The sequence below is a fragment of the Colletotrichum truncatum genome, assembly GCF_014235925.2.
Source record: "Colletotrichum truncatum strain CMES1059 chromosome Unknown Contig_0005, whole genome shotgun sequence".
NCBI classification, from domain to species: domain Eukaryota; kingdom Fungi; phylum Ascomycota; class Sordariomycetes; order Glomerellales; family Glomerellaceae; genus Colletotrichum; species Colletotrichum truncatum.
Genome location: NW_027222402.1, coordinates 448,880 through 473,094, shown reverse-complemented (window position 1 = coordinate 473,094; position 24,215 = coordinate 448,880). Strand labels below are relative to the sequence as shown.

The window sequence follows — 24,215 nt, the reverse complement described above, 5'->3', positions numbered from 1 at the left end:
GGTGTAATTGTATGTCGTATGAGCGTGAAAAAGGTGGCTCGCAGGTAGTTTGAATGGGTCGGCTTCCAGGTCATGGTAAACATGACTGAGTGGACGCCCTGCTCGTCGATGAGTCGAATGGGAAAGATTCTTCAGCGAAGCGCGGCAAATGCGAGCCGGAAGAAGGCGCTCAAGGTTGGTTACCTCAGGCCCAAGACTTTATCCAAATGGCGGGGCAGATGTTGAGCCATGGGTGACTGCCCTTTCCGATGATGCTATCGGTCGAAGACGAGGGCGTTCACCACGTAGCCATGCTTCCAGCCTTGCTCGGTGAGGGGGAGGTTCTCTTTGAGAATTTTGCCCATGAATGCAATGCGTACTTTCTTCGTCGCGGGGAGCTGGTATGTGTCAGTAAGCCATATAATGATGGATGTGAATCCAAGGTATCTTACCCCCGACTCGGTTTGTATCTTGCGGGCAACTGTAGCGACGCTGTCGGACTTCACAAAGCTGACAGTCACATCGCGTGCCGTTTCGCTCAATCGAGCTAGCACAGAAAGCTGGTCGCGCGCATCGAGAACAGCCTTGCCCTTCTCTTCCTTACGCTTCACATTCTCGTCCTCGTCAAGCTCTTCCGTTGTTTCATCCCCACCGGCCAGGTCGTCTTTCAGATCCCTCGTCGAAAGGCCCTCGTCCGTGCCATCAATGGTGGCATCATCCTCCACAAGATTCGTGGGGTCGGCAACCACCCATTCCGACAACGGGTAGTAGCTGCCTAGCTCATCGTAAGCACCTTGCGCCAGGTCTCCAGTGGGTAGCGTGATCTCCGCAGCATCGAGAATGCTCTGAGCCGTGGCGAGGCCATTTGTGCCGTCCTCGGCAGCGCCCTGGCCGACGGGATCCCAAAGGACCTGCAGCGCGGCGTGAAGTGACTGCCACACCTCGGGGCGGCCAGTGACACGGGTGTCGAAGAATTCGGTGCGCTCATGATCGAGGGCGGCTCTGGACCAGGCACGGCCCTTGGAGGTCCAGACATGTCGGCGGAGAGGCTTGTTGATGTGCTTGTCGAGAGGCATGCTGCTGTGGCGATGACGGCGACTGCGACTCGACGTCTGTGTGGTTTCGGCAGCGGAATCATCGTTGTCACGGGCGCCGGCCGAGGTTGAAGGGTTGATTGCGCGGGCTGAGCCGGTGTTGGTAGGCCCGGGATAGGGTGAGTTGGAGCCCTGAGGGCGGGAGATGCAGCAGCCCTACAGGATGATCAGTCAGTCTGAGGGTTGACAAGAGGTATGCGACGACTACGGTGTGTAACTCTGCATTGCGCTTGGACACTGAGCTTGTGCTCCCAACGAGACGCACAAGATGGTCCGAATTGGGAGAGGGAATATTACCATTTTAACAGAACGTCAACGGCACGAGACAAGTGTGCAGGCGCGGGGTCAGTGTTTAGCAGGTCAAAGTACTTGGTGCCATCGCCTGAGATATCTCGATGTTGCGCAACCTGGACGGCGACCGAGGCGAAAGTGTATGTACGTGCGGTCTATCGTGTAGAAGTGGGCGCAAAAGCTGTGACTCTTGGAAAGGAGTATTTCCTAGCCAAAATAAAGTGAGGGGATGAAGAGGAGAGGAAAGACAGGAGGAGGCAAGATCGGGCGATAGGCTTTGGAGGTCTGGACCCTTGACGTGATGACCTCTTTCTTGGTTGGTCACAGCTGCGGGTATGTGTTGGTGCCAGAAAAGATTGACAGGGTAGGGTACGTATAAGTATGTATAAATGTACGTATATATGAGGAGGGGGAAGAAAAGTAACGAGCGAATAGAAGGGTGTGAACTGAGTAGTAACTAATAAGTAATAGTGAGAGGCAGGCACACCTTCAAATGCAGGTGAAAGTATCCGTAAGGTGATGGATGGGAGGGACGAGGAGGAGCTGAGGTAGTGTAAATGGTGCCGGGGTTACCTTGGCCACAGGGGCAGCGACCAATTAGATAGGAAAGAAAGCGATGGCCTGGGCTGGAGTGACGAAGGAATGACTTCCACCTTCTCTATCTTCTGTCAATTCTTAGTGTAGTGTAATGCGGGAAGGAATCCAGCAGTCTTCAGTGGTTGCAGTTCCCCGGAATAGGATCTCGGCTAACAGTGACAGTGGGCAGGGGTCAGCTTTAGTGTGAGACACCCTTTCCAATTTTGCTTGTTTTCACTGATGTTCTGGACCGTTGAGTGTACCTGTTTCTGTATTCGATTTGATTTGCTTGTTGCTTGCAGAAAAGATACATGGAGAAATAGAGAGGCATCTACTCAAAAAGCATCGTTCGCACGTGAGTTTTCTACTCTTTGAGATGGTTCAGGTACTCTCCCACTCAATCACTCACTCGACAAAGAAAGGGAAGAAAAAAAACTCAATTGATTCACACAATAAAAACGACCTCATCCAGCACGGAGCTCCCGTCAGCTTCATTTTTTTTTATTTTTTTTCTCTTCTGTTTTATATGCCCATTTTTCATTTTATTGTCTCGTCTTCGTCCACCTTTTCCCGCTGTTGACAATAAGCGCCTTGGCATGGACCCATCAGTCAACACAGGGTCCCCTAGCATTATTTAGCCTGGCTCCATCGCTTGCTTCATGAGGGCCAACCCCTCCGCTGAAGCTCCAATAGCGTGTTGTCTAGTGGCCGAGGTTGCTGAGCCACAGTGACATTTCACGACGCCTGACACGAATATACTCTCACATCACCTACACTCTCTTCAAGACTAAAGGCTGTGTTTTTTTTTTATTCCCCTTTTCCTTGAATCCGGAAGCCGTCTCGATATACACGGCTGCGTCATGAGCCATCCATCTGCCGAGCCAACTGGTGAACTGCGACTCGAGACCCAAGACCAAGACCCAAGACCCAACCCAGCACTGCCTAAGAATGGAGACCCGAATCGGGCCTGTCTCGTATTGTCCATTCCGCCCAATTGAGACGCCCTGCCGAATATCCATTACCCATACGGAGCTCTCCGTTACTAATGCAGTCAAGAGATCTCCCCGGTCGAGACCAAATTCAAGATCTTGTATGAGAGAGAGCAACCTCATCTCTCATCTTATGCCGTCATTTGAGTTCTTCCCACTCGGCCATTAAAAATCGCCAACCCTTTTTGTGGGTTCGTTCGTCAAGGCCGATATCGAACCAAGGACATCCTCACCAGATTGAATCGCCCGTCCTTTTCAGATGAACTGGTTGTGCCCATCCCTGAACATGCAATTTTGTGGCTCCATCAGACCACGGCACCTCCGTGCCATGTCGAGCTGTTTCGGCCGCTGCGCGTGGACGTCCATCCTTGAACGCGTGCAAATGGACCCAGTATTCTAATTGTCACCCACCAAGCGGCCGATCGCCGTTGAATGACGTCGAAATGGTCTTTCGGTACAACATATCGCTGTTCCATGAGTGCTCATCATCCTGGGGTATGATTCCATCGCCGAGTCGATGCGACGGTTGTTCGTTCAAGGGGCTGAGTGCATTGGCAATTGTCCGTTACCCAATAGCAATCACCACAAAAACCCACGGCAATTCTTACTGCCACAAAGACATGGCACCATCCGGCCTTGTTTGCTCTTGTCCTTGGCATCGTCGTCTTCCTCAGACACGCCGTCGACATAATCAAACGTGAGTTGCTCGCCAGCAGGGATATCTTCGAGTGCAAACATGGCGATGTCGTGAATGTGCTTGTCGGCGTGGTCTCCCACACGCGCAAAGATGCGCAAATTGGGCTCGCAGGAATGGTTGATGAACCGTGTCGGCCCAGACATGAACTCGCCGTCGATTTCGAGCGGATTCCCCCGGAGTCTGTGATCCGGAGAATCCGGGTCGGTGAACTTGTCCAGGGCAAACAGATACACGTCCTTCCGCTGCGCGATATCCGATTCGTCACGGCGACGCTGCGCTTCTTCGGGCGTGATGATCTCGCCAATGTACTTGTCAACGAACTGACCCTTCTTGATATCGACTAGCGAGCGCACACCTGCGAGATGTTCGTCAGCCTCTCTTCGCCATGCGACCATACGAAACCGACAACCCACCCCATCCTGTATTTTTTGTCCGGTAAATCTGCAGCGGCACTTTTCGGCCCCTCTCGACAACACGGTTCGGACAGTCCGCAGTGCAGGCACAGCCATCATGGCACTCGTAGATGGGTCGCTTCGACTTTAGGAACTTGGATCGCAGCAGCCCCGCCTTTGCGCCGTGCATGTGGTACATGTAGACCTTCTTGCGTGCCTTGCCCTCGTCGTCCGAATCGTCTTCTTGCTCCTGTAGACATAGGCAACCGCGGTATTGGCATTCTTCGTCGTCACGGCACTCGCAGCCTGTTCGGAAACTATCCTCTGCAGCTTGGACGCCGTCGCCGAGCCTCGAGGCCTGGAGGAAGCGGAAGGTAGCCGGAATGACAGCGTCGTCCTCCTTGTTCACGATTGTGATCGGGTATTCCCTGTTGTTGGGGAAATCGCGAATCTGGCACCAGTGACAGATCTCTACCTCCTTTTCGTGAGCCTGCAGCACGAACAGGTTAGCTGCTGGGTAGAACTAATAGATCAGGGATTATTTGGGAATCGTACAAGCATTCTATCTTCCGTAGGCGGCACAAAGTCCCCATGATACAGAAAATGGCGCAAGGTGGCCTCCTCCATCTTGCCACGCTTTCTTATTTAGCTTTTCAAGTGAGAGTCAGCATGCTACTGCAGAATCGCAAAGTGCTCGACGTGCTTGCTGTAGCCTTTCCGTTTGTCGGAGCGACGGCCGAAACTGGGCAAACCACTTTACGCGACGCGTCTAGCAAAGGACCTAGTATGACTAAGCAGACAAGGCGGGGCATCATTCACCTTCTCACCTTGGGACATGCTCGGTCAACATTCTTCACCTTTGACCTACAACACCACTGCAAATACGATATGGATCTTCATAATGACACATTCGGTACTATGAATCGACATTTGTTTTTAACATATTAAACATTTGACTTTTGTATAAAGTCTGTTCCTCGTTTCCATACAATTGTTCGACTACCCTTTAGAACTTGGGTCTGTTCTTGCACTGAGGCTTGAACGTCGAACCAAGCTCACCCCATTTGATGTTGCTGAACGTCACCACAGGCGAAGGCTCGACTTTGACAATGTTGGAAGGGAATCCCTCGGTCTGGTCACAAGGACCGGCCTCTGGCGCGCCGTCCAACCACCTCATGGCACCACCCTCGTCCCACTTGGCTGGTGTTAGCTGAGAGATTCTACCCGATAGAAACAATTTCGCACTTACCCAAATGCTGAACGCAAGCACCATGCCGCGGTCAAAGGAGTCACCCATCTCGCGGTGGGCACCGAGTTCCATGAATCTTCTAGAGCCGGTAGCCGCGCAGAATTCGTCATTGAGGTAGTTGACCTGCGGCAGGTCCGGGTTGTTGACGGTCTCGCTGCGGATGAGGCGCCCGTCCTGGATGTACAAGCGGTGAATCTCGGAGAGCTCGCCAGCCTCGTTGGCGGGGAACTGCGTGATCACGGTGAAGGGCCTCGTCGTGTCGACCTTGAACTCGGGGCCGCGGCCGTAGGTTCCCGGAGTGTTCACGCGGTACGGGTTCCAGGCACAGCCGTTCTTGTCGCAGACACCCTCGAAGGCGCAGTCTTCGCCCTCGCAGAGGTACACGCCCGTCTGGTTGCACGGGTGGGGAGCAACATGTACGGCGCGGGAGTTGGCTTCCCAGATATCCTGAAAGGCGTGTCAGTCTGGTTGTGAAATATCGAAACCATCTACGTTGCTTACCATCTCGTTACAGCAGCTGCCGTACCCCTCGATGTTGGCTTCACCGTTGATGAACGGCGTCGTGTAGCACTGCGCGTCACAGTATCCAGTGCCGTGAGTGGCACCACCCGGGTTGAGCTTGCTCCTGCCGCCGTCGGCGTACATCTCGGACAGATACAGCGCGCTGTTCATGCCACATGGCAGCCGGTTGACATCAACGTCGAAAGTGAACTCCTGGCCCGTAAGGTGCATCATCTCATAGTTCTTCTTGGACGAGTCAAGAAGGTACACACGAGGGGACACCATGGCGCCGTTACGAAGCTGGTGCATTGTCATTGACGCGCCGTCCGTCGTGACACCCACGCGACTGTAGTCGTCAAGGCCCTCCTGGACGCAGTTCTGAGCGCATGCCTCCTTGGTCGGGCATGCCGTCGCGTTGGGTGGGTTGCCCCAGGAGCCGCAGCTCGCGCCGTTGGCCTCCTGGTAGACGTTGTGGGCAAGGGAATCGAGAACGACGAAGTTGTTCACCTCGGAGCAGCCGCCGGCCTTGGTGCAACGCCAGGTCTTCAGTGGCGGGTGGTTCTCCTCCGGACCGACCTGGCGCTGGGCGGATGCCAGGCCGAGCAGGAGAGTAACCAGACCAAACCTGGAGAAGCTTGGGGCCATGATGAGGTGGAGGCGGCGTCTGTCCGATTAAAAGGACAATTGGATACACTAAGAGAAATGCGAGTGACGATTGCACAGGGAGCGTACGGGGGAAAAGGAGGTCACATCATGGCGATGGCGCAAGAGGACTGGTCATTCATATATCCGGAGGGACTTCCCGCTCCAGCTTGAGGATCCTCATATTCTTTCCCCTCCTGCTCCCGCATCATGATTCTTTCTCGGGTAGGCAAAATTACAACACCTCCGCACCCGGGCAAGAATCTCATGTCAAGCACATGCGAGTCCAGTCCCGTTGCGATTGAAGGAGGCTCACGTTCCGAACTTTGTGCCGGGTCGGTTAAGCGCTTTGCCGTGGATGATAGCAAGGGGTCTGGCAGTTTTGGCGCAGATGTACGGCAAGTTAGCCACAAACGGGCTCAGAGTGCTCCGGGGGGGCGGCAGAGAGGCAGAGAAACAAGGCCATCGTGAGCCGTTCGTGGCTTCACGGTATGGCGGGCCAGGAACCGCATCGCGGACGGCCTTGGCGACTGGTTCGATGCAACGCTGCCTTCCGGTATCGACCTAGTGCAGACGGGGCCTGCATCACGACTGGCCCAGCCATTGATCAAAAACTGCCTGCTCATCCAGAGACCATTAGCCGACTGCCATGTTCCTGACAGACGGCGAGGCACCACATCCACCCGGGGTTTTTCCACCTTGAGTGAGGTTCGTTCAGTTGGAGTGATTTGGAGTTTTTGGAGATGTAAGAAAGCGGGGAAAGGCCGATCAAAGACGGCCGGCTTACGGGCATCCTAGTCGAGGTTCCCCAGTTCTCCGCATGAAGCTGTTGCAGGGGCAGAGCCGGGGGGAGGTGATCCGATCTATGGAGCCAAACAGCGACCAGAGTACCAATGGAGGTTGAAAGGAGTAGCATCTCCGGACCTGATATTGCGATGAGCATTCGGCCACTTTGCGTTGGATTGCAACTCTGATGGGAACGGGTCTTACCGATCAATGCTTGTGTGGATTATTGGAACGGTCAAATCAAAACATACTCAGCATAAAAGTCAAATAAGGATGCGAAAGCAAAAACAAGCATAAACTGTTCAGCGAATAATCAGGCCTGGACCTGGCCTCCCTGGTGGTAACGGAGGATGGATCTCATCTCACTCTGTTCATCCATCCACACTCTCACTCTCCCCCCTTTCTCAGTCAACCTTTCCTGACTGTCGGATATACTCGCACACACACACACGCACACCCAACACAACCAACTAACCCTGACCTCGACAACGGGCCTCACGTCGGAAGAATTCAGCGCAATCTCCGCCGATAGAATCACATCCCGCCCTGGCCCATCCTGCAGTTTCCCAATATTTCCAATTCTTCCGCCTTTGCCCGGCTGGGCAGACAGCTTGCCTACTGACTTTTTCTCGTGAACCTCAGACCACCACCCACTTGGGAGGATTCCCCCCAAAATTGAAGGGGCTCTGCATGCCAATCGCCGCGAAGGATCTTAGCAGTTTGATTACGCAGTGCATAGTAGACCTCTGCACAATTTTGATGCAAGGCACAAACCCTTTTTCCCCTCTCTCTCGGTCTGCCAGCCCCATAACTCACCCCCTCATCCGCGGTGTATTCTGTATGCGGTAACTGGTTCCGCAGATTTAAACCCTTCTCGTCTGCTCGCTTGACCCGGCACGCTGGGCGCCGTCTACGGGTCCAACGTCGTAGCGATATTCATTTCCCCCTTGTGATGATCGCTCCTCACGTCAATTATTTGTCCGTAGTGTCTCCGTATAGAAACTCCGAGACCAGCTAATACGATCTGGATATTATCAGGGGAAAAAAAAAAAAAAAAAAAACATGCCAATCCCGTTCGCCGGAAGAAACATCCGTGCTTCCTGATCAGTGAATTTGAGATGTCGGTAGATGGGGAAATGCGAGATGCGAACACCTCGCTTTCGGGACGGTGATTGATATTGACGTCAACGATCATTCAGTCATCTTCTTAATTATCCGCTATTAAATCAACTCCAACTGCTATGTAACCGCCCGCTAACCCCCCCCCCCCCCCCCCCCCCCCTGGACTTACCCTATTGCCAGTTGTTCTTAATGACATCCACAATCACACCGTGATCCTGGTCCTGCTTCAACCCGCTGACGACGACCACGGCGACGACGCCCTCGACGCCCTGCACGCGGATGGGCACGCCGCCGCCGTGGATGGCGTACTTCCCGGCCTGCTCGGCGCCCATGCCGAACAGCGCGGCGAAGCGGACCTCGTCGCCGGCGAACTTGTTGTGCAGCCACCACGTGCTGGACCCCCAGCGGAGCACGCTGTTGCGCTTGCGCTGCACCCAGGTCTCGTTGTCGGCGAGGGTGCCGGAGCCGACGGCCGTCTGGAAGAGGACCTGGCCGCCGCCGTTGGCGAGGGCGATGGAGACCACGGTGGGCTTCTTGTTGACGAGGGCGAAGGGGAGGAGGCGGGCGTGGAGGAAGTGGCCGAGCTCGAAGGCGTCTTCGGCCGTGAAGGACGAGAGGGTGAAGGAGTCGCATTCCTGCTTGATTTCGTCCATCTGTTTTGGTTAGTTTTTATACGGTTGTTGAGTGTTGCAATTTTTGAGAGCTTTGTTATTGTAGTGAGGCAGTGTCGATACTTGGAGAGGAAAAATAATGAGGAGAACAAGGTAACATGAGGATGATGAGTGCGAGGAAGATAACTGGTAGGGATATGAGAGCCAGGGGGATTGATGGTTTTAGAGGTGAGGAGGAAAAAAGAGTACGATGAGAATACAGTATGAGATAATTCATGGTACACAATGAGAAAAATGAAAGAGACAGTAGGGAACGGCGAATGCCATTCGGCAAAAGAAAACTCACATCGGAGGGCGGCAGAGGAATCGGGACCGGAGCGGCGCCGGGGTTACGGACGGCCTCGAGGGACTTCTCCAGGCCGAAGCCTGCGGGGTTACGACGGGTCCAGACCTTCTGAGACATGACTGCCGGTTGCTGTTGCGGTTGCGGTTGCGGTTGCGGTTGTGGCCGGGGGCTGCTCTGTGCTCTCAGCGTTTGTGATTCGAAAACGAGGTCGTTTCTCTCTGGCGAAGAATCTGCAATCGATACACTGGGGGTCGATGAAGGCGAGTCCTCTTGTAGCTTTTATATTTTGGTTTCGTGTTGGTCAGTCAGTTCCAGTTTCTTCTCCCTTTGTCTCTCTCCCCTTTTTCAATGCGGCCGGCGGACGTTTTATTTATCATCTCCACCGTCCACCACCACCATGTGTGTGTGGTTCCTCCGCCGATACACCAAAAAAAGAGCCCACTTAGTGTCCCATTCTTCAACTCTTACAATTACCCCATTAGGAAGAGCGCAAACAAAAACGTACCGAGTCTGGAATCTCCTGCGCCATCGACTGCAGCAGGATGGGCTGCTGCGTCAATGACGTTGCCGTCGCCGGCGTCTCCAGCGTGCCACCACTACCGACGATGCTCGGTCGCGTATTTCTCCTCTGCTGGGGAGTGGTGGTGGTGGTGGTGGTGGTGTTCTTGACCTTGTTATAACGAAAAAGTCCCCATTCTCGTAGACGTCGCTGGAAGGTCTTGCTGTTCACTTCGATGCCCTTGGCCGCGAGGGACTTGATCATGCTCTCAATCGTCTCGCGCCGGTTCCACGCCTCGATGATCTCGCCCTTGTAGGGGTCGAGGTCGAACTTGGGGCGTCCTGGAGGCATGAGGTCAACTGTTCCATCTGTGGCGGGGGTTCGTGCATGAGCCCGAGTAATGCGGTTTCCTCTTGACGACTGAGGGCATCCCAAACGTCCGTCTCTGGGTAGGGTTCCGAGAAAGGTCGACGCGCGACAATGAGCGTGTTCGTGCTTTTGCGCGCCCTGTTCCGGCTTCTGTCCGCTGTGGGGGGTTTCCATTTACCCCTCAGCGTTTTTTTGGGGGGGGGAGTGCCGGGCTTCTCGGCGGGACCCACATGAGCCCCAGTTCAGCTCCGAGACAATGGCCGATACTCCCCGTGCCGCCACCATCATATCATTGTGGGAATGGTGTGGATATTTGCCATACAGCATGTTGGCGGTGACCTGCCGACATCCCCCATGTTTTATATCATGTTGCTGACAAACCTGTTATTATGATCTGTTCGAAGTCGTGGAACATACTTAGTAGGTTGGGTTTCTTCAACTGTCCCTCTGATGAAGCCTCTTGTTTGTTCCTGGATTTGTACTAGTTGAAAAGGAACAACCGTATCACGCAGATGACTTAAATGATTAATCCTTATAATTCCTAGGATTGTTATATTCTATGTGGACTAAACAGACTAAAGTCGCTTGTATAAGTGAAGAACGGCTGCAGTCATTCCGCGCACTTAGATCAACACAGCGCACGTGTAAAAGTGAGCTATCAAGATCACGATGAAGATGAAAGACAACAGTTAAGAAGTTCAACACACAAACACAGTGTTCATTTCCATCAGGCGCAAGATGCATTTAAGATACTGAAGAGCTTGGCTGGGCTGCTTCGACTTCAGGCTCAGCATTGCGTGCAAAAAGTGTACTTTTTCAACCACTTGGTTCTGTATTCACAACGTTTGTTGTCATAGGCAATATCTCACGTACAGGGCGATTCATCTATTTCCGAGGTAGCGAGGACTTTGTCGATTAAATACCCAGACAGAAAGCAAAAAAAGGGAGTCTAGGTAGTTTGAATGTTTCAGTGATGGACCACTTTAAGCTATTGGTCGAAGTCCTTACTAGTAAATCGGTATCATTGTGCCATTATTCTTGCGAAGCTAGCTTTTCTACCTCATTCGATGGAATATAACACCCCTTATGACCGATACAGTCGATTTCTAGTGGCCTACTATATCAACAGGAGAAATCACTACAGTCATGCTACCAATTGGCATCAGGGCAGGCTAGGTCCGCGGGTAGTCGAAGCTGTAACAAACCGCAGATTGTATAGAAACATTAGTCTATTGATAACTTCTGGTTCCAGCTCCCTTACGCTCTGCTAGCTAAGGTATAGCTTACTACTTCCCCAAGTTTTCAAGACCCAGTTCCTCGAATACGGTTCAATACATCGCGGGCCACACCCCACTCCGTCGCCCAAATCGAGTTATGATCCGCCCCGTCGATAACCCTGCAAGAGAACTGGATGACATCGTCATCCTTGCCGTCCCTGTCCCAGCAGCTCTTAAACCACTCCGGGCCGGCGGTGCCAGGGTCGCCGATCATGGAGTCCGTCTGGCCAAAGAAACACTCCACATTCAAGCACCGATCCTTCTCTGCTAGAGCGCGCCTGAGACGAGGCACCAAGGTATCGTAATCTCCCCAGTCCGACCATCCGGGTTCACCCCGAGTTTTCTGCATGAGCAGAATTGACTCGTTCGATATGCCATTGATAGGCCTGGCGTAGATAAAGTCGGCTAGTTTTGGGTCCAAAGCATCTGCAAAGGCTTTTGCCGGATCGTCGGAATTAGCGGCAGCAGCAGCAGCGGCGTCTCCAGTTTGCGGAGCAGCAAACCACCGCCCAAAAGCAGAGGCGAGGCCAAAGCTGGTGTCTAAAATAGGATCTGCAACGACAGAGAGAAAGGAAACAAGCTTATCTGCCTGTCCTATCAGGGACCTGGGAAGGGCGTGCGTTGCTGACATATGCCAGATTCGAGAATGTGAGGGGTGAATCCATGGAGCCCCAACAGCAAGATAGGCATTATCCGGGTACAGCATTTCAGGATAATGAAAGATAAAATCCAAGGCGTATATTGTACCGCCACTTTGCGCGCCTACATGTACGTGACGGATCCGTAGGTGTTGTAACAATGCAAACATGGCCTCTAGTGATATGTCGGTCAGCCGCAAATAAAACCAAGATAGAGGCAAAAAAGAAAGTTTTGTATTTACTACGCCAGAAAGCTAACCTCCCCTCTGCCTCTACATCAGGTGTATCGCCAAAGCCCGGCCGGTCGGTGCTGATGATACGGACTCCATGTTCTTTAGCCAGAGCATCCTTGGCTATGAAAAGCATTCGAGACCCAAGAAGAGGTCCGAAAAAGAGAAAGACCTTTTCCGCCTGGGCATTCTCCGTATTACGGTACCCAAAGTCTGCGTATGAAATGCGAAAAGCCTCGGGGCGGCCCTCAGCAGGATCCGCGGGATACGTGAAGACTCGGCTAAACCGTTCATCAGCCAAGAATTGTTCCACGTCCTCGTCCCGGACAGTCATCGTGGGTAGACAGAAACCGACGGATACAAGGTAGCAAAAGATAGCCGCTAACTCGCACAGAAATATGATGGTGTTCAACGTTGATCCTAAGGAGAGGGGAAAGATAGAAATGCTGTTTATCTCCGTCTATAAAGGGAAGGAGGTAAGCCTCTAACCGGGATCATACGTTATGTATATACTAAGCCACTGAATCCCCTTACTGTGCCGCCTGGCATCACTGATAGTAGAGCCAACCTAATGTACCTAGTAACCCCTTGCTAACCTACCGTATATGGAAATGCCCCACTTTCATTCGTCTTGTTAAAATCCCCCTCTTTTCACCCTGTTCAGGACAGAGCCGCTCATAAACGTGTGACCAAGGACCCAAATCACTTTATGAGAGGTATGAAGATAGTGAACAAGTCACGGAGAATTTGATACATTAGGGTTCCGGTACTCTCTAATTAGATTGAGCGCCCTGAGAAAAGGCCCTCAAGAACCTCCAAGTGGCACGCAGATCACTCTGATCAGAAGTGTTGTTGCGTTTCGCTGTTGAATCGCTAAAGACCGGCGTGCTAAAATCTACAAGCTCCGATTCAAAAAGACAAGAGATGACACAAGGAAGAGTTTCCATAGCTTGGTCAGATAACAAACGATTCTCGCAACGAAGTTATTACAGCGTTCTTTTATCGAAGGATAAGTTGCCCATGTCTTGTAAACTTGCCTCTACCACAACTGCCCATCACGCGGCCGCGAGTTAAGCAATGGGAAGTGTGGTGACCGACGTCAGGCACGGGCGGCATCAACTAGGAACAAAACGGCTTGTATTCTCTAAGTGAGCGAGCGGAGCGAAGGACGCTTAAGAATACGGTCGCTGGAGCGAGGTCACGTGACCTCGCGGCCGAGACGCGGCAGAGTGGGTCCGGAGGCCCGGAGCCAGCACGACACACCCCCCCAGACGGCGCGTAGTCGTCTGGAAAACCGCGCCTCGAGGCCATATCGCTACTATCGCCTAGATACAAGATTATGAGGCTATTCAGAGCCTCTTGTGAATATATATATAACAAAAGAGAGGTGTTGTTGTATTCGCCTCGGTCTTTGTGCTCGAAGTGATGTGAATATGGCGAAATTCGCCCTTGCGCGCCGCCTGGCGCAATAATCGCACTTTCCTTTATTCAACCGTCGTACTTGCCTCTTATTATTGCCAGTTGAATTTTCTGAAAATCCTGCCTTCTGATTGGCCCACAACGTGGGTTGCCCATCAGTTATTATTTCCTCTGCCCGTTGACTCTTCTGCAGCGGTTCCGGCCGTGGCCGAAGCGGCTGGTCTCCGTGCTGCCATTGACAGCCTTGTTGGAGGACACTTGCCGGCGGCTGTTCTCCCCGCGTACAACGTCCTGATGGACACGTACGCGGCCTCCCTCCGAGGTCGTTAAAAGAGCCCGCCCTACGGGGCGTAAGTACGCTTGCTTTTGCTCCTTTGGGAGCGTATCATGCTTCCTGGCCAGGGGCCAAGTCAAAATTTAACTTTCGGCCTCCGGGCCAGCATTGCTCGCGCGCACCTGTTTCTCTTCGCTTCTTGTGACTTGTGCCCGAATGTCTTGTAGGTTTAGAAGTGCCCTGAAGTGTTCGAACTTCGCTCGGGAGAGTGCTTTTGTGAGACCGTCTGCTGGCATCTCGTCGGTAGGCATATATACCACGTCGAACGTCTTCTTGGCATACTCTTGGCGTAGCCACATGTTCTGTATATCAACGTGGCGAAGGCGCGTTGAGATGCGTTCCTTGTCGCCTACTACCAGGCGAATCGTTTGGCGATTGTCACAATGGATCTTCCATACGTCTCCGAGGTCTAGTTCAATATCCCGAAATAAGCGTTTGAGAGCGATGGTCTCCTTAGCAGTGTTTTCGAGGCTAAGGAGTTCCGCTTCTGTAGTAGAAGTGGTAACGGTATTCTGTCTCGCGGCTTTCCACTGAATGGGACCGCCGAACAGTGAGATGATGTACCCTTGAGATGAACGCCGCGTCTCTTCGTCGTCTGCGAACGAGGCGTCGCCCGCAATTAGGAGAACTTGGGCACCTGCACCCCCCGAGCTACCGAAGCAGAGCGAAAGGTAGCGAGTGTGATAAAGATATCTAATGACTTGGTTCGCGGCCTTCTGATGTTCGAGAGACGGGTTCGTTAGGAACCTCGAGAGTGTAGCGCAAGCGAAGGCGACGTCGGGGCGAATCATGATCGCAGTGTACAGAATTGAGCCGACCTTCTCTTGGTATTGCTTTACCTGGTCAGGGGTCGCTTCAGCGGTGTTCTTCTGGAGCGGGACGAATGGCAATGGTGTATGCGGCACGATCGAGTCGATAAGGTTGAATTTCTTCGCTACGCGTTCGATATATTGGTCGTGTGCGAGGTTAATTGTTCGCTTCTCACGGTCACGTATCACGCGAATGCCTAGATACCACTCGACAGGGCCTTGGTCCTTGAGTTCATACTCGGCTTTCACCCCGTTTATAACGTTTTGAGCAGCTTCGCGGTGGTCCCTATGGTATAAGACGAGGATATCGTCTACGTAGAAGAGTACCATCACTTTCTTGTCGTTTGAAGTGAAGAGACAGGGGTCTTCGCTTGCAGGCTTGAGTCCCAGGCGCCGCAGCGTTGATGAGAACTCCTTATACCAAAGGAGGGGAGCGTCTCGTAGCCCGTATAAGGCACGGCGGAGCTCGACGTACTTCCCGTTCTGTTTGAAGCCGTCTGGTAGGTAGCAGACGACAGGCGGGTCGTTCGGTCCTCTTGTTGCGTTTAGAAACGCATTGACTACGTCGAATTGGTCTACTTCAAGGTCGAATTCCGCCGCGAGCGCCATCGCTACTCTAAACGTCCTTGCTGCGAGGGTCGCTGCGTAGGTCTGTTCGAGAGGATGCTTCGCCTGGAGGTCGCCGCGGACGCAAATTCGTGCCTTGCAGCGGTCGAGGTAGCCGTCTTGATCAAGCTTGTAAGTGAACACCCACTTTAGAGGAATAGGTTTCGTAGACGCTTCGTGTTCGTCAATGATTTTCCAAGCGTCCATCTCCTCTAATTTACTTATCTCGGCTTGGGCCGCTTCGTAAAACAGGTTTCGGAGGTGGGTCGGCATTTTTTCAACACTTTTCCACGTTCGTGGGGGCTTTATAAGCTCATCTGTGTGTATTTTCACTCGCTGTGGAGTGACCGCTCTGGAGTGCTTCGCTTGGTGTATTGACGCGAAGACGAAGCAATGGAGCGTATAGTGGGCTTGGTTCGCTTCCTCCACAGCCTTCTGCTGATCAGGCATATAGGTATAGAAGAAAGTTTCCCAATTACGTTCCGTTTGTAGGAATGCGAAGTGTTGGGCGAAGCGAGGTGATCGTCTCGGTTTGCCCTGTTGTTGGCCGTAGTCCTTGCGGTTGTACACCCGCTTGGTCTTTATCTCGGGTTCGCGCCCGTTCCTATTATCCGAGTGTGGCCGCACCGGGTGAGTTGGGGAGTCACCCCCGAGATCATTACTCGAGTCGGCCTCCACGGCCGGTTCTCGTGGAGGTTCGTTGTTGGTCTTGACGTATATCACGTCTTCGACCGCCTCAGAGAGGGCTTCGTGCCCCGGGTCGGGAACGCCGGCGTCCATCGCTTCGGAGCTTTGTTGGCCGGTCGTTTGCCCGTCCGTCCCCTCCGGCGCTGCGGCCGGCTCAGGGGTCGGTTCCGGGGTGAGCAGGCCCTCTTCGCGTCGGCTGTTAACCGCGGAGCGTTTTACCGTTGTCTCTTCTGAGATTACGGTCGACGGCGCGAAGGCAGGTGGCAGGGGCTGCTCTTCAAGTGAAAATACGAGTTCGCTTGGTTTTGCGAGTCCGAGGAATTGGAGTCCTGGGTTCGCCGTAGCCGGAGGTTCCGAGATCTCCGTGGAGACTGTCTCGGCCACCTCCGCTTGTAAACTAGCTTTTGCATCGTCCTTCGAGTAGAACTTCGTCTCGTCAAAGGTAACGTTTCGCGTGATAATCACTTGATCAAGCGAGGGTATCCAGACTCTGTATAGGTTGTGAGCGTCCATAACGTAGCCCACCAGATATCCAATATGTCCTCGCGGTTCCACCTTGAAGTTACGTCTGTTCCTATCCGCTTCGCGGTCCTTTTTCAGGGGATAAGCCCTACACCCATACGCGTACGTCCAGCCCCAGTGGGGGCGAAGGTCGCGGGCGAGGCTCGCGCTGTATTGTGGTTGCCACCAGCGAAAATACTGTCGGAACCAGCTCTCTTCGACTTGAATTGGTGAGAGCCAAGCTCTTCGCTTCCGTGGTGACATATTGTACAGGTAGGCGGCTGCCATGACTGCTTCCACCCAGAGAGTAGTTGGCAGGCCCGCTGCGCTGAGCATCTTTATCGCTCGGGTTATTAATTCCTGGCCCGCTCGTTCGCCTCCGCCATTGGGTTCCTTGGTGTAGGGGGGTGTCTCTTCGATTTCAATCCCGTTATGCTGGGCCCAAAGTTGATACTTAGTTATTCCGTTTATCGCAATTACCGCGCGTTCTACGTCTTGTCTCAGCTTGCACAGGGTGACGCCTCGTTGGCGAGCGACCCATCGTTCGAAGTGCCTGAGAGCGTCGAAGACGAAGGTGTGCGATTTACTTACGCGCGGAAACGCGAAAAGACGACCGGTATATTCGTCTTTGATCACTAAGAGCCAGCGGTTCTTGTCAAAGCTTGTCGGGTAGTCGAAGAGATCCCATGAGACCCTATAGTACGGTCGAATTGCTTTCCGTTCAGAGGTTCGCCTCGAAATTAACTATTTCGCGTGCGCTGTCGCGCAGTATTCGCATTCCAGACGCGTGGGTCCTTTTATCTTTACTCCTCTCACGTTTGACACCATTCGTTCTAGTGCGTCTGGTGCGAGGTGACCCGAACGAAGGTGCCATAACCAGGCGTCATCATACCTATCAGGTGGTTTACGAAGCGAGAGTCGAGCGGGATCCTGTAGTGCAAGCACCAAATGGTTCACGATTCCTGCGTTACTCGAGGTAATTCGCTTCTGAGCAATATACTGGGAACCGGTCTTATATTCGAAGAAAGTAATGTTCATCTTCCTAACAAGATGCTTGACTACCACGCTGTTTTTGTACGTTCCCTGGCGAAGTGTGTTATCCAATCCGGAGTACTAGATGCCTGTCTTTCGGAGGAGTACTTCCGAAACGATATTAACGTGAAAGTTCTCTACGTATCCAACGTTATGGAGCGTAAGGTCTGCTGTGAGGTCTCCATCAGGGCCATTTAGTGCTTTTGGCAAGATCCACGTTCCCTTTGCTAGGATTGGGTACGAAGCAGTTCCTGAGTCGACTCTCTCGTCGCCGATGCACGTTTTAATAGAAGACGATTCAAGCAAGTCAAGGTTGTTAACAAGGTGCGTAGCTCCGCAGTTGTCGAGAACCGTGCTTCGTGACAGAACATGGGGTCCCGTCAGTGGGGTTGCAAATACGTTTGGTTGGTCGTAGTCCGAGTCGAAGTCGTCCGAAATTTCCCGGAGAAGTTCACGGCTGATCGTTACTGCGTGGATATTTCTCTTCAGTGTCACCTCTGACTCATTCTCCTCTTGCTGCGATTTCGCTTTAGAGCCGGTATTTCCTGACGACCTATTGCGAGGCGGCGCTGGGTTTCGGAAGCTGGGAGGTTCCGTCGCCCAGATCCAGCCTTTCCGAGCTAATTCGGCTCGGAGATCATAGTTCTCGGACTGATTGATACGCTTTCGAATCTCCTTGCACTCGTCCCTCGATAGTTTGTCCTGGGAAGGCTTGATTCGCCCGGTAAGGGCGTACTCCACGCGGGTGCACTCCAGGGGGTTTGCGTTGTGGGGTTTGTTGCAGGGGCACGCTTCGGATTTGCCTTTTCCTTTCGAACCGCTTTTTCCATCTGAGATTGCTTCGCTCGGGCGACCGGCAAGGGTAGCGTACACACCGCTTGTTTTACCCCGATTTTTGTCGTATAGGGTGTCCTCATACAGCAAGTCCTCCAGCATATCCCTGTATTCACTTACAGTAGGGATGCGGTCCCCCTTGCGCTCCATTTTGACAATTTCAGTGAGCTCGGAGGTCGCCCAGGAGGGGGCAAAACGGTGTCCCACCGCTCGAAGAAAAGTTTTCGAAGCGAGCGTTCCCTGGCTTTCCGGTATTCTGAATCGAAGCGCGCGGAGCAGTACTCGATGGAAGTCTCTTAGCCAGGTCTGGGGGTTTACGCTTGTGTTGGCCTTTTCCAGGAGGAGAAGGTACTCTTCGCGAACTGTAGTTTGACTGCTTGATTTGCTTGGAGCGTAGCGTTTCCGAAGGTACTGAATAAGAGCACGGAGTGAACGTTGGTTGTTCGCTAGGATCTCCGATCTCGCAGCGTAGAGGATGTCCTTGTCGACCGTTTCCTTAACCCAACGCTGAATAGAGTCGAAGTCCCGCTCCCGACGAGTTTTGAGGACGTCGCGGCCTGATTTTGAAGCGAGGTAGTTCGTATATCTTTCAAAGATCCCGGGCGTGTTTTGCGTGAGAGTTGGTTGTGCTACAGGCTCCTGGAGTTCTTCCCCTGTATCGTCACTCGCTTCTGCCCTATGCTGGAGAATCGAATCGTAGGCTTTCCGCTTCCGATCATAGGTTCTACGCTGCTTTTCGTTCTGCTGCGTGATCCATGATTCGATCGAGAGTTCTTCATCGTCCTCTCTTGGGTCTGACGGAGACGTAGTGTCGTCTGGGTCTATGAGATCCCAGACGTCTGCTGCGTCGGCTTCGGCGTAGAGAGCGTCGTACCAAACGGGGAAGTCCCGGCGGCAGGTTAGCCTTGTCGTGCTCGTGAGAACAGATATCTGCGACGATATCTTCGTTGTAGAAGTTGCTGTTTGAAGCGAAATTTGTGAAGACCGTAAGGAGTTGATGGTGTTCCGCCACGAACCCTTCGTCTGGTTAACAGTAGAAAGGGGTGATGTGGTAAGCTGGGCTCATAACTGTGGTGACCGACGTCAGGCACGGGCGGCATCAACTAGGAACAAAACGGCTTGTATTCTCTAAGTGAGCGAGCGGAGCGAAGGACGCTTAAGAATACGGTCGCTGGAGCGAGGTCACGTGACCTCGCGGCCGAGACGCGGCAGAGTGGGTCCGGAGGCCCGGAGCCAGCACGACAGGAAGCAAACTTGCCGACGCCAAGGCATGCATTATAGGAAGATACACTGTTAGGATAGTCTTAAAGGCAGGCGATAGTCCAAGGAAAGTTGATAAAGACTTCGAGTGCATGAGCAATCATATGTTTGTTGGCATCTCAATCACGGCCTAAAGCCCCCAGCTCCTGGGGGCAGGCAATTGAGTTTGATTCACTCCTAGTAAGTATCGCCTCTGTGATTGTTACAATTCTCTTTGCGAGGCCGGGCCTACAACATTAAGCGGTAAGAACCGTGATAGATAGATGTGCTGGAAATGAACAGCCAGAAGGCAAGAGACAGCAACAACAGCGTAATCGTAGGTCTAGTCAAAATTGTCCTACTCATCTTGACGTTCTCATGTTGTTGCCATCTAGGACGTCTTGTGATGGGTACGGTCTGCACGTGATTTGCGTGTAGCCCGTTACTGTTCCATAGAACTGTGACATAGACGACAAGGTTCACCACCTCGGCGGTTGAGTAATCCAACTGAAACAAATGTAAGGTTCATCCTAGGTAATCTTCAGAGGAAGAAACCGGATGAAGCCATATAGTTTATGGATCCATGTACCGTTAAGCTTTAATACGTTCAACCTAGCTTCACCAAAAGGTCTTGAGAAACAATCACGACGATGACAACAACCCAACATCAAGTCCTTTCGGACAATGGCCGGTTGGCCCAATGGCAAGGCGTCTGACTACGATCCACCGTGGAATCAGGAGATTCTGGGTTCGACCCCCAGGCTGGTCAAGTTGAATTTTTGTTGCCGACGCTAAGAATCATCATGTTGTGCTAAACGCCATAGTGATGCTTAGGGCACAAAATTTTGACACCACCAGGGAAAATCCCCACATCACACCGTTTGCTCAATGTGGGCCGGAGCACGGTTCGTTGGCTGTTTGCTGGGCGCAAAGCTTGCGTTCATTCGACTGTAAGGATGTAACTGCGGGAGTTGAGCGAGGTATAGAGCGAGATCGGATGCCGCAGTATTTCGCGCCGTCTTTTCGTTAATCCATCGCGGGACTAGCTTTTCACACATACTACGTCACTCGGGGGACCTGTGGACGTCAAATCATGGGCCCGCCAGTTTCTTGGAGTGCATGGACGGATAGTGTTTTCGTGATTAAGATCTGGGGAACGGACGGCTCAAAGCCAAGGGATGTTGGAATCCCGCCGGCACCACCACTCCGTCGGAGACCTTTGAGCACCGGCAACGCCGTGGAACCCTAGTCGGCAGGCTCGGCTTGTGGGAGGCGGCTTGGCTGCCAACTTGTCCGAGGCTTGACGTGCCGGGATTGTGACAGGGGCTCCATGCGTGTTTAGCGTCGCCGTTGAGGCGCGTCTGAGGTGTGTCGATGGAACAAGAATGGAGAGGCACCATCATACCATAACTAGCATTGGCACGCTCGGCATGCTTTATGTATGAACCCAAGGCATAGCGGCATATGTTCAATATAGGCAAGACGATCAGCATCCAGCGCATAAAGTAGAATCAAACTCTATCAATCGGCAAGTGGAACCGCTCACAATCACACACCCTTGACAGTAGCCAATCTCCTTTCGGGGCCTGACTCGTATTCAAGCCGGGATGCTGGTTTCAACTGGGACCTGGATATTATGCGGACCCCACATGATTGGGAATTTCCCCTGGCTAAAATGCCACAGGATACTTCGATCACGACAGAGGCCAACGGAAAGAAGATGAGCCAGGTTGCTCCCTCCGGTCACTGGGTCAAAAGTGCCCCTAATCCCGCACTGGCCGGGTCTCCGGTTCTTCTCCCATTTGGGCTGAGGAGAACTGGAGATTTCAAGGATCTTTATCTGCACAGTTCAAGTGAACCGTGCCATCTCAAGCTCGGAAAGCCCAGAGGGAAACCAGTTGGTCCCTTTTCCTCTACCGTGGTCCCCGTGCCCCCTCCTCCACATCCGCCTACCTAAAACTCTTTACCGTCCCATAGTTGGCAGTTAACCGTTCTGAAACTGCCATCCTATTGCTGAACGTCTGAACTTGCTTGAGAGAGAGTCCAAGGAAATCCAATGTTGAGAAGAGTGTTATCCCAGGCGTTGCTGTCGTCGTCACTTTGCTAGAAATAACACAACCTATATTTCTCGTGGCGCGACGAGCGTCCAACGAAAGAACGACCGAAAATGTCTACGAGACGTCGAAACCGGATCATCGCGCCCTCGTCACTACTCATTTCATACCTCGCGTCCGCATCTTCCGCCGCCTTTCAGAACGACTTTTCTGCTTACCCAGCGGCATCACGGTCATGTCTGGACAAAGCTGCAGCCTCATCTGGCTGCACAGGTGAAACGGTCATCCAAATGAACTCTTGTCTCTGTGGCAATGGGGGAAACTTTGTGACGTCTTCTGCGACATGTGTGGCTAAGACCGCAAAGGACAAGCTGGGTGCTGTTTACGAGATGCTTTTGACGTCTTGCACAGACTCGAACACGCCATTGGCAGTATCTCAGGCCCAGTTTCTCGATGCCGAAGACGACGACGACGATGACAAGTCAACCACTTCTCACAGCACAACCTTTACTACGTCTACTACACCATCCTCGCCGCCACCGACAATCCCGACACCACCACAAGTTACGTCATCATCGACCTACATTCCAGTAACAACATACAAGAGTGTGGCCAACGGAGTCACAGTGACAATCACGAGGGGAGTCGATTCAGTACCGACTGGGACAAATGTTGGAAAGGGGAGCAGTACCAGTCCCGATGACGAGAACACGACAGACGACGAAGGGGGATCCAAACATGGCGTTCTTGCAGCAGGACTCGTTGGAGGACTAGCAATCCTTGCTGCAGTGCTCGCATTTCTCTTCTATCGACGACGGAAGCAACGCAGGGAGCGAGCCGGCGCCGCCGGACCGGGCGGGAAGTTTGGAGCCTTGTCCAGCGCAACAAGCCTCACAACGATGAACTCGCCTCCCCAGGGAGCAGCTACAGCTCAATACCACAACATAAATGACCAACGACCAGACACCGCCGGGACGACGCATATGAACATGGGCGCCGGCCAGTGGAATCAACAACATCAGCAGTACCAACAGCCGCAACAACAACAACAACAATACCAGCAAGGAAACTTGAGCCCGCAATATTGGCAACAGCAAAACGGGCAGTCCACAGGGAACTGGCCTTCACCAGTGTCAAACGGACCTGTTGGTACTTGGGGGGTTTCACCTGTTTCTCAGTACCCCCCGGGAACATCAAACGGATCGCCGTCCATGCAAAACGGCACTTGGAACGGCCAGTCTTCCACAATGCGGGACGGAACGTGGGATGCCCAAACATCGGCGGCCAATGGCACTTGGAACGCACACGCCGTGCCTGTCCCGGCTCCCATACCCCATCCCTCGACTTCTACGCACGCCCCCGTCTTCGAACTCGCCGGAGATAATATCCAGGCTGTCGAGGCGGATTCTACACCCATCGGCTACGCTCAGGGAGTACCCGCACAACAGCAACAGCTACAACAAGCACAACAACAACAACAACAACAATATTCTCAACCTTCATCAATACAAGCGACACCGCAACTTTCCTTAGCACATCCCGCACAGCCGGCACCCGCACATCACGGTATGCCGAGGCAGGTGGATGATGCGTTACAAATATCACAAGTAGAATTACCGCCGCCACGGTATACAGGACCGTCATCACCCAGATGGGTCAGCGAAGACAAGAAATTCGGATGATGACAGGGGTCCTCTTGGCGAGAAAGCTTTTCAGCATAATGATGTTTTATTAATCTTTTGTAATACTAGACTTTTCTGGCACCACTGCTGTCACGATGCCTAAGACAATACAACATTTTCTTGACTAGTACCACGAGTGTGCTCATGCTGTTATTTGGTGATAATTCCTCTCTCCCAATTGTAATGAATAACGCTTAGGGCCCAGTCATCTCATTTGCTCAAGCATAGTGTTGTATAGAAATCTTGATTGATTATGTTATCACGATTGATTATCATTCGCCATGTTGTATGATCAAGCAGTTTTCCATTTCAAAGCAGATATGCAAAAGTAGATGGATTTATGCATAATCTGGTGTTAACACTGGATTATGAGCGCAATACAGCGACATAATTGATTGACTGGGTCTGTTTTGATCAATTTGGCCAAATTGATGGTCCAAAAGGATCAATGGAAAAATTCCAAAAAGTCAATTGTCCCTGGCAAGGCTCGAACTTGCGACCTTTGGATGTCTCTATCTCTGATAGAGTCATATTCGGTGATATGAGACCAACGCTCTTCCAACTGAGCCACAGAGACCTTATTCATTGGTTATTTCAAACACGAACTTGCTTAAGAATTATGGGGATCTGACTCGTGTCCTGTGGGGATCGGAGAGCCCGTCCAACGTCTTGTGCATTAGACAATGTTCCTACGTCGCTTAACGCAACTAGCTTAGTCTGTAAAGCACCC

General features: G+C 52.6%; 7 protein-coding genes across 7 annotated transcripts; 1 reads left to right on the top strand and 6 right to left on the bottom strand.

Annotated features, from left to right (window-relative positions):
- Positions 1–254: 254 nt before the first annotated feature.
- CTRU02_208133 (Ubiquitin domain-containing protein 2) lies at positions 255–1,373 on the bottom strand (the record flags this gene model as incomplete). Its single annotated transcript, XM_070205036.1, has 3 exons — positions 255–377; positions 432–1,229; positions 1,371–1,373. 3 exons carry the CDS (start codon positions 1,371–1,373, stop codon positions 255–257), a joined length of 924 nt encoding a protein of 307 aa, XP_070061111.1.
- A 2,135-nt stretch (positions 1,374–3,508) lies between these two features.
- On the bottom strand, positions 3,509–4,645 carry CTRU02_208132 (set domain protein; the record flags this gene model as incomplete). Its single annotated transcript, XM_036733202.2, has 3 exons — positions 3,509–3,981; positions 4,040–4,508; positions 4,574–4,645. The coding sequence occupies 3 exons, from the start codon at positions 4,643–4,645 to the stop codon at positions 3,509–3,511; spliced, it is 1,014 nt and encodes a 337-aa protein (XP_036575052.2).
- A 379-nt stretch (positions 4,646–5,024) lies between these two features.
- On the bottom strand, positions 5,025–6,413 carry CTRU02_208131 (glycosyl hydrolase family 7; the record flags this gene model as incomplete). The annotated part of the gene is made up of 3 exons (XM_036733203.1): positions 5,025–5,213; positions 5,268–5,714; positions 5,769–6,413. The coding sequence occupies 3 exons, from the start codon at positions 6,411–6,413 to the stop codon at positions 5,025–5,027; spliced, it is 1,281 nt and encodes a 426-aa protein (XP_036575053.1).
- A 2,075-nt stretch (positions 6,414–8,488) lies between these two features.
- CTRU02_208130 (DUF967 domain protein) lies at positions 8,489–10,125 on the bottom strand (the record flags this gene model as incomplete). Its single annotated transcript, XM_036733204.2, has 3 exons — positions 8,489–8,971; positions 9,276–9,551; positions 9,781–10,125. 3 exons carry the CDS (start codon positions 10,123–10,125, stop codon positions 8,489–8,491), a joined length of 1,104 nt encoding a protein of 367 aa, XP_036575054.2.
- Positions 10,126–11,445: 1,320 nt separating this feature from the next.
- On the bottom strand, positions 11,446–12,622 carry CTRU02_208129 (interferon-induced GTP-binding protein Mx2; the record flags this gene model as incomplete). The annotated part of the gene is made up of 2 exons (XM_036733205.1): positions 11,446–12,233; positions 12,301–12,622. The coding sequence occupies 2 exons, from the start codon at positions 12,620–12,622 to the stop codon at positions 11,446–11,448; spliced, it is 1,110 nt and encodes a 369-aa protein (XP_036575055.1).
- A 1,502-nt stretch (positions 12,623–14,124) lies between these two features.
- CTRU02_208128 (reverse transcriptase domain protein) lies at positions 14,125–19,610 on the bottom strand (the record flags this gene model as incomplete). The annotated part of the gene is made up of 4 exons (XM_070205035.1): positions 14,125–17,388; positions 17,461–17,727; positions 17,785–19,527; positions 19,593–19,610. The coding sequence occupies 4 exons, from the start codon at positions 19,608–19,610 to the stop codon at positions 14,125–14,127; spliced, it is 5,292 nt and encodes a 1,763-aa protein (XP_070061110.1).
- A 2,306-nt stretch (positions 19,611–21,916) lies between these two features.
- Positions 21,917–23,485, top strand: CTRU02_208127 (uncharacterized protein; the record flags this gene model as incomplete). Its single annotated transcript, XM_036733207.1, has 1 exon — positions 21,917–23,485. The coding sequence occupies one exon, from the start codon at positions 21,917–21,919 to the stop codon at positions 23,483–23,485; it is 1,569 nt and encodes a 522-aa protein (XP_036575057.1).
- Between the last annotated feature and the right edge of the window lie 730 nt (positions 23,486–24,215).